General features: G+C 39.6%; 1 protein-coding gene across 1 annotated transcript; it reads right to left on the minus strand.

Moving 5' to 3' along the window:
* Nucleotide 1: 1 nt before the first annotated feature.
* Nucleotides 2–14,343, minus strand: zc2hc1a (zinc finger, C2HC-type containing 1A). The gene is made up of 9 exons (XM_088441850.1): nt 14,224–14,343; nt 10,815–10,894; nt 9,484–9,600; nt 5,836–5,977; nt 3,718–3,860; nt 2,064–2,157; nt 1,833–1,908; nt 1,643–1,753; nt 2–1,369 (listed from the first exon to the last, which is right to left on the minus strand). Exons 1-9 carry the CDS (start codon nt 14,237–14,239, stop codon nt 1,234–1,236), a joined length of 915 nt encoding a protein of 304 aa, XP_088297976.1. The 5' UTR covers nt 14,240–14,343; the 3' UTR covers nt 2–1,233.
* Nucleotides 14,344–14,549: the final 206 nt, after the last annotated feature.

Below are 14,549 nucleotides of genomic sequence, written 5' to 3' on the forward strand. Positions count from 1 at the left end.
TTTATTCATAGGAGCTATTCATTGCATCAGGTTCACAAACACATGACTTTTGTAGTCGCTTTCCTGTACATAAAAAAATTAATTTCATGACTAAAATATGCATGTCCCCAATAATTTTCATAACCGTAAGAGTCTACTGTTAATCACTTAAGTCAATGTTGTCTTTCCTGTGATCCATGTGCCTTTGACTATAACTTAACAGTAGTTCAAAGACTGTCTTTCGGCATTCACGTTAAAGCAGAACCTATGCAAATTACCCCATGACTGAGACTTAGGTTGGTTCAAGAATGATTAAGAGTCATTTGTAGCATTTTGTATACTAAGGTTTTATACATTTTCCAATGAAGAATTAGTAGAGCTTCTATATAAATAGTAAAATAGCTTTTTCAGTACAGATTGTACCCCATTTCTGTGGCGTGCTCTTGCAGAGAAACGCAGTGACACATACTACTGATAAATACTTCAGTTGTAAAGTAGTATAGTCATTTACTTTTCTACTAAATTCTAATGAGATGAACATTTTCCTGCACCAATAAAAGGGAAACCAAACAAGTGCAAATGCAAATAAAAACAAAATGACTTTCAATACAATAATAAGAAACTCAGTCATCCAGTAAGAATGACCTACAATAAAGATGGAATAAATAATTAGTTTAAAAAAAATGCATGGGCTCACAAAAAGAATGCTACAATTTATGTGAAATATCAGAATTAAAAGACACAAGGGGCTTGGTTCCTGTTGATTAAAAGAGAAACATTTCCTTAAAAAAAAAAAACGGACATGCATACTTCCCTCTATTGTCAGTCATATTGCACTTAATGACGGGAACAAATTCTCACATGATGAAATCAGAGAAGCGCTCACCACCATGCTTGACTGAAAACTGAGCTGCAGGGGGAAAACTATGCTTATCTCACAACTGATTCAGTCAACATTTTGTTATGTTTTCCAAAAACAAAATTGAGCTCATTTCAAGTGAAAAGTCATCTTGTTAAGTAACTCTTTTTTTTTTTTTTTTAGCTTTTTAGTGAGGCATTTTGAATGTTGGAAATGATTTTACATACTCATAATTGCCACAGTGTTTTAAAAAAAAACTGCTTGTAATAACTTTCAATTGTTGATAGAGACTTGGAGACTCAAACAAAAGGTAATATGGAACAAGATCAATTGTAAACCCATGCATTAAAAGAAAAAAATGTTAGTATTGGCAAACTCCTTTCAGTCCTTGTATCTCAAATACACATCCTTCTGATGCCACATTCGCAGCAGAATTTTGCAGATTCTATGGGGTACCTGGTCCCACATGAGTGACAGAACTTGCTCTTTATTTCACTGTTGCCCACATTGTTACTGCCATTCGTGCCATCCCTAAGAAATTGAACACAACCATGTTAGAAACAAATTAAATCGACTTGATTGCATTATTGAACATTTTGACAAATTTATTTAGAGTGCCCTTTTAATCAATCAAATTGTATTATTACGATAAAAGCTTAGAATTTAGGTATGAAAAGACATGTCTTGACTGGGCAGTTCGTTTCATTCAGATGCATTACACAAACAAACCGCTAGAGGTCAGGATAGCATAAATTTTTAGGTTTTTTTTTTAATTCTAAAATGTATTCTGGGGAGTTGTCTCACCCTGTTATGCAAGTGTCTCCTTGTTTCTTCTTGTTGAGTGGTCCTCTTACCGACGCAGAGTTTCTAACAAGACCGTATCCAGAGCTCACTACTCGGCTCTTCATTCCCACTCTGGTATACACACGCAGAAGGGAAATAAGAGATGAGAACTGATGATTATGTGTTCTAATGTATGTCTGTGTGCACTTACCCAGAAGCGGAGTTCATGACCCCAGATGTGCTTGTCTTTTCTGAAGCTACAGAGGAGGGCCTACTGGAAGGAACTCCTAAAATAGGAAGCGCATGTGACTCAATGTAACATCTTGTGCTTCTCTAGCTCATGACATTACGTATCTAACCGGAGGTGCTGAATGTGAAATTGTTTTCAGGCCATTATTTTTTTTTTTTTTTTTTAACGCACAAATCTTGCTTCATGTGTTACCAGTAGGCTGAGAAAGGCCAGATCTTGTGGGCAGGCGGGAGGTGGCCGGAGGGACGGCCGACGCTGCCTTCTTGACAAGAGGTGGTGGCTTGTACTTGAGGCGAAAAAAAGTGCAATGAAAGGTCTGATACAAGCATCACTTTAACATTCTCTTTAGTGGTCATGTAAGCTGGTATTTCATGCTGGATTTTTTTTGTAGCTTTTTTGCTTCCATCTCTGACATAAGCGTGGCAGATGAAATGTTTGCTATGGAGGTGTAGTGTGTTGGTATAATTTCGCTGTCTATAGCAGAGATGTCCAAACCTTTTACACTGAGGACAGCATATGAATGAATGGAAAGATGTCAGGGCCACGTTTTTCAATTTATTTATTTATTTTTTTTACTTTACCCTATTAATCTTCCTGCTTTGTTGTGACACATTTCAAAATCAAAGTAAATGATTACTGTAGTTTTCCACTATGACACTTTTATGTGGCTTATGTATAATAAACAAACACATTTAAACTGGTATTTGGATTCATTTTCAAAATGTTTGCAACTTTTTTTGATAAGCAAAACAATAATATTATTGGACTTTCCGGAGGGGAAAAATCACAACATTTATTAGCTAGCAGGATTACACATAAAAACGTTTCTGATACATTTTGGTAATTAAACATCACCCCGGGTCAAATTGACCCAGGAGGTGATTACTATTCCAGAGAAACAAACATAACACAGAGGTACAAATTAAGTATTGCCTTTATGATTCTGGGTCAATTGGCGCTGTTCTCAACAAATTAACATTAATCATTTATTCAAACAAACCATTGGACTTCTATTTTACACATTTCTGACAAGTTTGTGTGACTAAATACGCCCCAGGTCAAAGTGACCCAGGGGACATTATTACTGTCCCTTGCAATCAGACATAACCAGTTAAACATGGTAAAAAAAAAATCATGCAAGCAAATACACAGTCTATACAAAAGTAGATAATTAAAATGGAAGCATACTCAACAGTATAAAAGGTCGTTGTTTTTTTTTTTTTTTTTTTTTATGGAAACTCTTCAAACATCTAACACTGTCCACCATCCAACCGTTTTAAATAGCACTGCGACCCTTGTCAAAATTTACATTTATGCCGCAGGCCACAAAAATGAGGTCGCAAATGGTCCCTGGACAGTAGTTTAGTCACCTCTGGTCCATAGTGCCCTTGAAGGGGCCAAAGGCATATCAACAATAAGTAATAACTGATTAAAAAAAAGAAAAAATGGAGGGTGTGTTAAGAGCACCATATAGTCTAACAAAAAAGCCTGGCTGTGGTGACTTTTATACCCACTGTAAGTAGCCAATAATGTATTCAGATTTTACTTATCATGACAAAGAATGTCATAATTTATTACCTGTAATATATATCTATAATATACATATCCTAACAGACAGAGATTTCACTTAAAAAAAAAGAAAAAAGATTAAAGTAAAATATCTGGTCCAAATTGAAATTTCAAGTATTATTATGAACATGCAAACCAATGAACCATGCTCTGTAATAGCTAACAAGAAAAACGCAGGGTATATACAGAATCATTTCAATACTTCTTTTTTTCCCCCTATAATTTCAAGTTCTCCGATTATTACACTTTTAAAACCAGAGAACATTTGGAAGAATACCTGTGTTCGAGCAGGCGTTTTCTTGACATCTGCCGGCTTATTTTTGCTACCCATCCTGGCAGCCTGATCCCGGCAGAACTTAATGTGTCCTTGAGCAGCACTTTCATTGAACCTCCGCTGACAATAAGGACACTGGATAAGGTCTTGAGAAGAAATCCAGAGAAGACGTCAGTGATTTATGTCAATATAATACTACAAGATTAAACAAGTCTTGTGGCCATAAAAGCTCACACTTTTAAATATGTACATCATCTTGGATATTTCATTGGGTTTGCAAGAATATTTGTTTTGGAAATGCCAGGATGCCCTTTTTCAGTCAATTTTTGTTGATCCAAAACACACAAGTGGATTCATTTCCTACCGTATATAATATGTAATCTCTGTCTCTCCGTTCCTACATAATATACAGCTTGTGTGCTGTACTTTGGTTAAATGTGTTCCCTATGCACTGGACTGCAATAAACAATCAGGGCCAATAGAGAGCATCAAACAGCATGTAAGCTATACACTGGCTCTTGGCACTAGAATGCAATAAGCAATCGCACCCTCGAGGAAGCATACACATTGTTGTGATTCAGGCACCCTTCACCCTATGAAATCAGGCCATTTTGACACAATTACGTACAACAAAATTCAAATGTTAGCACATACCATCTGTCATTTGCTTTGTAGTGACTGGCATGCTATCCCGGCCATCTTGAGGCAGTAACCGGGGGAGTAACCCTGAACTGTTTACCAGCCAATCGTAGGGCACACAAAGACAAACAACCCTTCAAACTCACAATCAGACTTAAGGACAGTTTTGGGAATGTGGGAGGAGACCGGAGCATCCAGAGAAAAACTCGCACAGGCGCAAGGAGAACCTGCTGGAGCCAGAATCAAACCTGGGACCGCTGAACTGTGAGGCACATGTACTAACCATTCTCCTACCGTGTCACATACACTCATTTCTGTTCCAGGCTAAAAGCCAATCAGAGTGAGATTGTCACTATGATGTGCCCATTGATTAATTGAATGACGTCACCTCTTTGCCACTGGCGTAAAGGCATCTTGGAATGCTTTGCTCAAGTATGTGCAAGTGATTTATTCATTCAAATCATATTTAAAAAGACTACAAAATAACCCAACATCTATCCATAATTAATTCTAAACATGTATGTTTTTACTTACTTTAGGCCTGCATTTTGAATGCATTGATTGATTGTGTGCAGTATGCATTTCAGTTCATTAAACAATGACTTATAACGCAATGCAAACATTGACCTCCCAGCCATAATCGTGAATCTCAATAAGCAGAAAGTGTTGCTCTGTGCAATACATGAATGACACTTCATTTTCAATATCTATTAATATATATATATTATATTATCTAATATTCTCAAGCACCAAGATAGTAATTTGCTGCCTATTTAGACTATGTTTATACTCCCATACACACGAGTACCATGTATATGGTAGTTTACACATTTGTTTCAGAAATTTAGAAGATTTAACCAGGTGGTGAGCCGTGTGTGACACAGGTGGTGACAGATCTTGTGACAATTACAACAACAAATGAAGATGAAGGACAAATTCAGGCTCAGTTGGTCGTTTTAAAAATGTTTTCATCAGTTGGAGGTGAGTCAATACCGACGGATGTCCCCCTTTGACACTTACGCTAACATTGCGCTGAAGAGAAAAGAGCTAGTTCATAAAAACACGGTTAGCGATGCTTGCTCTGTGAATTGATCATTATATTTAGCAACTTTGACAAGCCCTTTAGCAGCTACTCTTCTGACAGAATACCTTTCACCTTCCAAAAAGTGCCATGCGAGATAAGATTTTATCAAGCATTTATCAGTATGTGGGAAACGTTTGAACAGAGGTATGCATTTCCAAGTTAAATATTTGGCCTGCTCATGACTGCGTGAGAAAAGACATTTGAAAGCTGGGAGGGTAGCAGTGTTACTCCTACTTAAACAGTATGGACAAACCAAACCATGTAATTTGATGATTCATGTTTTGACGATTAAACATTGTAAATACAAAGATTGCTGATTGAGGACTTTTTTTTTTTAATGCTGATTTTTTTTAAGGCCATTTCACCCAGTCCGAGTTAAAGTGCCAAATAAGACTTGCCTGGGTCATATGTAGGTGGTGGTGGCGGTGGCAAAGGTCGACCTTCTTTCATTGCCTTCATGCAGGCCTTGGATGCCTTAATGGCAGCAATGAAGTCTTCATGTTTCTTGCGCCAGTTGGACGGCTTCTTTGGGGGCTCCACCTAGCCAGAGGCAATGTTCTTAACATCATTCTGTTGTTCTATTTTGCCCTTCCAGAATGCCAGAGGCGGTGCTAAAAGCACGGAATAAGCCTTTGGGGAAGCGCAAGACGAGAATGCATACCATCAAAAACGTCATGTATATGACACCGGGGACATAAGGCAGCGTATAAGTATAAGGCAGCGTCACCTGGTAGTCTGTCTCTTATAACCTTCTCACGCGTTGATTTGCATGCCATATGAGTACCGCGCTTTTTGCGGTTTATTTATTTTCTTTCGTCATTTGTAGCCCGTTGACTGTGTCACTCTGGGTTGCAGTTTACTCTCCACCCTTCGGTGGCTGCGATACTTGTGTTGGTTTATCCTCATTTGGTTTGCGCAACGTTTGCAGTTAGTTGCATTTTCGCCGTTTCTTTGTTGTTTTTTATTACTTCGGCGTTAATACTTGGTTGCACGTGCCTATCATTGTTTTCACGGCCTGACGTGTGCGTGCTCATCATAAAATTGTGCTTTGTTTTTGCCTGACTGTGAAGTTTCCGTGGTTGTTCGTGTTGCCTGCTCAACCGCCAGCTTTTGGTGCCGCGACTGCGACTGTCCCTCCTTGCCCCATTCCCGCCTATGCTGCGTCCCTTGCGGTTTGCACACCATCTCGGCTGGTTGCTACTGTCCATCTTCCACTGTACCGGCTGCATTACACACCCATTGCAGTTTGTGGCCGTGGATGATGTGACCGGTTCTTTGGAGTCCAACAAGGCTATGTCCGTGGCTCCTCCAGTTGAGTTGGCAGTCTTCTTGCCGCCCATTCGCAGATGAGGCATGAAACGCTGCTCTGCCAATCTAGCTCCGCCTACTTCCTCCTCTAAGCAAGTTTACGCTTCCGGTCAGCAGTGGGCCTCTAGGTCAGAGGATGAGGTTGCCTTTTTGCGTTCCCAACTGCAAGGGATGTCTGAACTGTTGCAGGAGCGCCTCCAGCCGAGTGCCTTGGCTTCCAATGAGCCGTCCTCTTTTCAAGGCGCTGTTGCACCGGACCTTTACAAGGATGTTGATGCCATTTCTCTGTCTGCTCCAGACTCATGCTTCCGTGAGTCTGAGTTCATTCCTAGGGACTCCACTGTTGGTTCTCCTCTTTCTGAGAGGGACTCGTCACTCACCGTATTGGGTGATGTGGATTAATTTATGTTACTTTAGCGTGCTGCTTCAGGTGGACGTTCCTTGTCTCCAGTTTCCCTGGAGAAATCCCTTTTTCTGGTGTGGCCCCCTTCTGCTGCCTTCATTGTCCCACAATGTGGGCATTATTTAGATCTCTTAGTTGGGCTGATACGAGTGCTTTTGCCCACTTTAGTTCTAAGGGGCGTACGTTGGCGGCGTTGCAGGATGCTGCAAACATTGGGTTAGACCGCATGCCTGTTGTGGAGGAGGATGTTGCTTCCTTGCTCTTGTCACCAGAAGAGCTCGCTTGGCGAACGCGGCGTTGTCCTAACTTACAATGTCCCATGGCAGATGACCTCGTTACAAGGGCCTGAAGGTAGCCCTTGCTCTCCTGCAGGCGAGGGTCATGAAAGTTCTCCAGTAGCTGGACGACTGGCTGATCTGCGCGCAGTCTCGTGGTCAGGGATACTACCGTGCTGCTTCGTGGCGTGTCTCAGTTGGCGTTCAGGGTGAACTTGGCAAAGTCGTCTCTGGTTCCTCACAACAGACCACCTTTGTTGGGGTGTCGCTGGACTCCATGGCCATGCTGGCCCGCACTTAACTTCAGCGAGTGGATGATGTTTTGCGTGTCCTGGAGGGTTTTTACTTAAACAGGCGTCTACCTTTTTGGTTGTCTTGCAGCAACAAGACAAATAGCACAATTGCAATTTTGGGACAGTGATTTTTCTGGCAAGTGATTGGGAGGGAAAACATTTTAACATGAACGGATGGGGGGGGGATGTGCAAGCCTCAGGTAGAGTTGATCAAAAAAAAAAAAATTGGAAGTTCCATTGTTGTGTTGGGTTTTAGATCAAAAGATGAATATGAGACAACAGTTCAGAATTCTAGCTTTTATTTCATGGTGTTTACCTCTAGATGTGCCAAACAACTCAGTACACTGCACCCTTTGTTCAATATTGAAACATGTGACTGATGGGTGTTTCTAGTTTCTCAGGCATTGCCCAGATTTCCCTGATGACCATATTTTCCACACTATAAGACGCACCTAAAAGCCTTAAAATTTTCTCAAAAGCTGACAGAGTGCCTTAGGATCCGGTGCGCCTAATATATCGATCATATCAAATGATACAACAGCAAGCCCAAAGCGATGTCTCACAAGCCATGAAGCTGAGCGTCTTTCTACTTCATCTCAATTTAGTGGAGTGAGGTTCACGAACATACAGTCATACTAAAAAAAACAACTAATAAGCATTAGCCATTACTAAAACAACGCGCCACAAATAACCCGTGTGAAGGAATGTGCATCGATACTAACATTAGCTATTGCAATGCTAAACAAGCATGGTCGCGATCTTTTCATATGCTCATTAGATCATTGGCACCCATATGATGCATCTAAGTGTCAACAGTATGTGGCAACAACTCTGTTCAAAACACACAAAAACACAGACTTACAGCCATTGCTTTTGGAAGAATCCTGAATGAGGGAGTCGTCTGAACGAGCACGGCCTTCGTGCTATTGTAACGGCTGGATAGTAGGGAAGTGTCTAGGAGTGATGACGTCAGGGGGACGACGAGAGACGGGGAGAGTGTTTTGGAAGGGGTTAAATAATGGTGGGGGTTAAATAATAAACGTGTGTCAACTGTTCTGCTCCCAAAAGAATACAGTATACCGGTTCTGCCTTTCCTACCCGTTGCACACAAAACTTTGGGACACCTCACACAAGTCACAACACACAGTGACTCCCTGACTGCACCCCCAAAAATAAAGCAGAAAACGAATGCTGATTGCATAAACTGTGTGTTTGTAAACGCAACAATGCCACACCAATTGTAAATATTAAAATCAACAAGACAATATATTTTAAGGTTTTTGATTGAAATTTGATTAAAAGGCTTAGGGTTAAGGGTTAAGTTTACTATTTAATCATTATTATATATTTTTTTTAAACTCTTGAGTCGCTTTCACATTTATCCAAACAGTCTTTTGATGTAATCAAGAGGTATTTTACCCCATTGTTCAGATAGTGCTAAATTAAAACAGCTGTTTATTCATTTTGGCAGTTGTGAGAACACTTGTAGTGCAGCACCATCTAGTTGGATTTATAACACAACTCTATCTAGTGGATGCATAATGCAATCCCAGCCAGTACTGCAGTTTCAGTTCTACAGTATGAGAGCCTTTTAATCCAGTGCGCTTTATATAGGATTTTTTTTTTTTTTAAGGGAACAAATTATTCATTGAAGATGCCCTATTAATCCGGTGCGCCTTATAGTGCGGAAAATATGGTAATCGAATCATCCTGAAAATTTCAATTCCAAATGTGGAATCAAGACACCCCTTCATTTAGTGATCTTACCTTTGGTTTTAGAGGTTTGATTGTCGGGATGTCTGTGCCGGCTGCTCTTTGCTTACTCGAGTCGAAAACCTTCGTCTGTTTGGATGCAGCCTTCTGACAAATTTTTGAATGCTTTTCCTGAAGGAAAAATAAAGAAAATGTTTCCAAGTAACCACACCAAATGCAACAACTCCCTGAACAGTATCACCATTATTCATTTTAAAATAAAAGTACGTACGGAGGTACTTCTACTTACAAAATGAATTTATTTTGGAAGTAATTTTGTAACATGAATCTTTCATAAGTAGGGACCCTTTTTACATGGAAATAACCTAATCCGTTCCAAACCCTAAACCCTTTAAATGAATAACATTAATAAATTGTAAAAATGCCTCAAAACAGTAACAAATACATATTAGAATTGCATTAGTGCATAATAATCAAAATATACCATGTAAAAACTAATAAATAACTCTCCTAAAACTTTTAAATCAATCATAATAATTATAGCAGTTGACAATATGAATGCAGTTCACTTGTTTGCCTAGAGGTGGTGCCGGTGTGTTGGGGATGAGTTCAGAGAGAGAGAGAGACACACCTTTTTAGGACATTTAATCTGTACATTTTTATTTTACATTTCCATTGATCCAGGAATCATTTACATGTCCACAGGAGCAATAATATATATTTTGTTGGATTATTTTGAGCATGTAAATTTACTTAAATTTAGTTTGGCCTCATGCAAAGTGCTCCCTGTGTGATGTCATTGCTAAAGTGCTAATGGCAGGCTAACAACGCTAACGTCAGACGCGTTAGCCCAACATGGTATGTTATAAATGTGTTTTTATGTGAATACGTACAATGTTAGCCATAGCTATCATAGCTATGTAATAAATGTGTTTTTATGTGAATATGTACAATGTTAACCGGAGCCAATGTAACTTGTCTGTTTGCTAGCCGTACAGTATAAATTGTTGGTGAGAAGTGTGGACGAAGTGAGTAAAAATGGAAAGTTGAATACCATGGTAAACATTGGTGAAAAAAACTAGTGTCTCATTTGTCGGCAAGCCAGCATTATTAATACATTTGAAAAATGCATCACAAACTGTAACAAATACGGTAGACGTCACAGGTTGTGATAACGTATTACATTAAAATCATGTCGGGGCGAGAGCTGGTGTCTCATGTCTCATATTATATGCCAACAATGTCGCCTTTCATATCTTGAATTTTTTTCTCGTTACTTGAGAAAATATTTTTCTGCAAAGGCATTTCGTATGCTGGATTTTTCATAACAAGAGGCGTTCATAAATTGAGGTAGCACTGTATTGTGTTTAAGAATGTGACTTTACCTGAACTTTGGGTAAGAACGTTCTTTTACAGGTGTTACATTGAACGCGCTCTTGAACAGGAAGGGGCTCCCCATCTGAAACTGAATTAAAAAATATATTGGTTCAAGGTTAATGCAGTGAGAGATACAGTAATTATGTGAATATTTCACTCGACCCCCAAACACGCAATTTATTAACTTGCAACCCACAAATTATGTCTAATTATGAAACCATCTTTGATTATTGCATCACATTTTTGTGAGAAATCTGTGGATCTTTTTTGAAATGGGATGAAATCAAAAAGCCTCTGTGAAAAACACAGTACCCTTGAGCAGGGGTTCTCAACCTTCCTGGAGGCAGGGCCCCTATTAGAAAGCATCTTGTCCAAGAACCCCAACTTGAAAGTGTTTGGGGAACCAAAACAAACAAAAAAATCATTTAAGATGAACATAAGTGCCCTTTTTATTTGCCAACAGTTTCAATTTGACAAGTATATGTGTTACTTCTCAGGTATACGGAAGATTACAAAATAAAAATTGCAAATTGCACATCTCCATATAACAAACCGGGTCAATTTCCTCCAAAAAGTTTGCTGCCAATTATTTGATCAAAAACAGCATTGTAAAATAAAATGCCGCTTTGGCTTTGCTGGCTTTATCATCTTGGTAGCAAGCAATTATAGACACACAATGTGGATTGACAAATTTCAAACTCATTACATTTTTAATTTATTGCTTTATTGAAGATATGTGAATACTTTCACAATTTCAAATCAAATAAAATGATATTAACACAAATATATATACAGTGGACCCACGTGGCCAGACGTTTTTTTGTCCCCTCTTTACGCTATTGTTTTTGCCTTACAACACATCCAACATGGCAGTCAGTGTGCGCATCACTGCTTACATAACTACGATGCTGAACTGCTATTGGTCAGCGTCACGCTCCCTAAGATACTGGTCTACTACTGCAGGGCGTCACGGGGTCATGAAGATGCTGGTCTGCTATTGGTTGGCGCATGGGGTCACAAAGATGGCTGCCTAAAGACTTGATCTCGTTTGTGAGTGCTTTCAATATGGTAGAGTGGGCCTCCATGTTATGAGATCAATCCATTCCAGAAAACATAAGAAATGAAAAATTAGAAAGGATTTATTTATCTTTGAGTGGCGCTTGTCATGCCCATATTCCCTAGTGAGGGTAGCCTAGGCTAGGCTAGCTTCATATTTCTTGATTAACTCCAACTTTGTTTCCATAGAAAGAAATCATCTTCTTACTTCTCTCTTTAACATCACTATGAATCTTGGGACCCATGGCTAACCCATTCAAGTTTGAATTCAGGAGTAAAATGCACAATAAATAAGGTTTTGTTACAACTCACGATAGAACAAAGCTTTACCATTCCGCCATATTGAAACAAGTGAGGCCGACCAATAGTAGACCACCATCTCCGTGAGGAGACGCTGACCAATAGCAGACCAGAATTGTAGTGACACGTTGCATGGAGGCATTAACGGTAACAGAAAGTAAGTGCGATTACCTAAAAACGCCTGCAGAGGGAGACAAAACAACACAAATATAGCCATCTCCCTAGGGTCATGACAGTTGTTTTTGTCACAAAGCGGGAAAAATACCTTAAAGAGGGGACGAAAAAACTCAGTATTCCACATCGCAACATGAAAAAAACATAAGCCAGGGACGCAGTAACACTAGTGCTTAATTCAAACTTGAATTGGTTAGCCATGGGTCCCAAGATTGCTAGGGATGTTAAAGAGAGAAGAAGATGATGCCAGTGACGCAGTAACACTAGTGCTTAATTCAAACTTGAATTGGTTAGCCATGGGTCCCAAGATTGCTAGTGATGTTAAAGAGAGAAGAAGATGATTTATATGGAAACAAAGCTGGAGATAAACCCGAAATACGAAGAAGGCTAAGATAACCTAGCCGAGGCTACCCTCACTAGGGAATATGGCCATAACTAGCTCGTCACATCGCTCAAAGGTAAATAAATCCCTTATATATTTTCTATTCATGATGTTATTGAATTGTATACATGTACATTATATATACATAGCTCTTAGTTTATTGTTTTGATACCAATTTTTAATATGTATATAAAATTTTGATGTTTTTACCTGGGATTTTACACACATTAGCTAATTAATATAGGTTTGGATTGCCCGACATAAAGCAAATTCATGTTGTCAGCCCGTGGAACCTTGAGAACCATTGCCCTAGAGAAAATTTCAGTCGTTTTGAGGACCTGAACTGTCAATCCATCTCAAACACCGCAACCGACAGTCTCACTTTTAGTGTCACGACTACATGTGACACCATTACATCATTCAGCACGCTCAAAGGGTGTAGTACAAATTTGAATGCCCTCTATGTGGCTAATGCTCTACTGACAGCAATTCCCAAATCTAAAAATGTTCCTTTGCGATTTATTTAATGACAACAGTCAGACGCATTAAAACATCCTTAGAGGGTTGCACAGCCCAACAAGACAATGTCTGCTAGTACATACTGGTCTGACCTCCTTAGTACCATTGTTAACATGGCTCTGGAGCAGTGAGTTAGCTGAAGGCCATTCCGCCTCTGGATGACAAATGAACATAGGGGAAAAACATGGCTCGGTGCTAGAGTGGTCGTTTCCCAGCCGAGAGCATGTAGGTTCGATCCCCGACCACCATGTCATAGTTTCCTTGAGCAAGACGCTGAAGCCCTAGTTGCTCCTGATGCTGCACCATCGGTAGGTAAATGACTAGTTAGTGTAAAGCACCCTGAGTACCCAAGGTAGAAAAGCACTGTATAAGTGAAAGTACATTTACCATCCATTTACTATTGATTGGCCCTTGGACGCTCTTGCATCTTGGAACACAGGATACAGTAGGCATCAGGTTAATAACAAAAAACAAAAACACATTTCTTGAACCCTGGCTATCACCCTACATGTAACCCAAGATTAACATTTCAATTTACATTGATCATAACCATTTACATACACCGCGCATAATCTCAGATGTTCACGTTGGAAGGTAACCATACTGTACATAGAATTGGGACAGGGTTGCTGCAAGGAGCCTTGTTTAAATGCTTATTCAAAGAGTCAAAGAGATTTTTGACATGTATAGCACGAAACCACACAGTGAAATTCTTACTCTGTCCACCTCCCGACCAGACCCGAGCATTAAATCGTATGTATCTAATTATTAAGACAAAATAGTGATGGGCAGCTCCGAAATACAAACACGTCCATCGCAGTACTGTTCACACTAGTTAGCACACTTAAACGTTACCTAGCCTGACAGGGGCAAGACCTCAAACAATAGAGAGGTCGCTGACAAAATTTGACAGTGACTAACTGGCTTGAACTTGCAAAGTGGAATTCAACAAACAAAGATAGAATAAACATAGTAATTTTCCTTACAGCCGAATTCGTCCATCCTTGCCGGCCGTTTCTTTAGTTGTAGATGCAGATCAGCTGCCCAAACAAGACAGCAAAATTTGCCGAATGACGTTCAAGATTAACGTGTGAACACTTCCGGTTTTGTTGGGCGCTTGGGAGTTCTACTCATTTGATTATTTAAAAATCATACGTCTTCGATTTTTGCTCCACTTTTTACTCCTCCCAATCAGACATCCCATTAGGGAGATCAACTGATGTGGGACAAACATTGGGAAATTTGAAACGTCCGTCCACAGTAACTCGATGTTGCCTTTTCACGGACGTCAAGTAAAGATAACGTCTGTCAC

The sequence above is a fragment of the Hippichthys cyanospilos genome, chromosome 19 (assembly GCF_059441005.1).
Source record: "Hippichthys cyanospilos isolate Australia breed blue-spotted pipefish chromosome 19, RoL_Hcya_1.0, whole genome shotgun sequence".
In the NCBI taxonomy this organism is placed as follows: Eukaryota; Metazoa; Chordata; class Actinopteri; order Syngnathiformes; family Syngnathidae; genus Hippichthys; species Hippichthys cyanospilos.

Bases quoted from the DNA above. Each gene is read 5' to 3' on its own strand.
- zc2hc1a (XM_088441850.1), bottom strand. The intron at 5,978-9,483 runs GTAAGATCACTA...GCCTCTGGCTAG, and splicing joins TCAAACCTCTAAAACCAAAG to GTGGAGCCCCCAAAGAAGCC. The intron at 1,909-2,063 runs GTAACACATGAA...TTCCTATTTTAG, and splicing joins TGGCCTTTCTCAGCCTACTG to GAGTTCCTTCCAGTAGGCCC.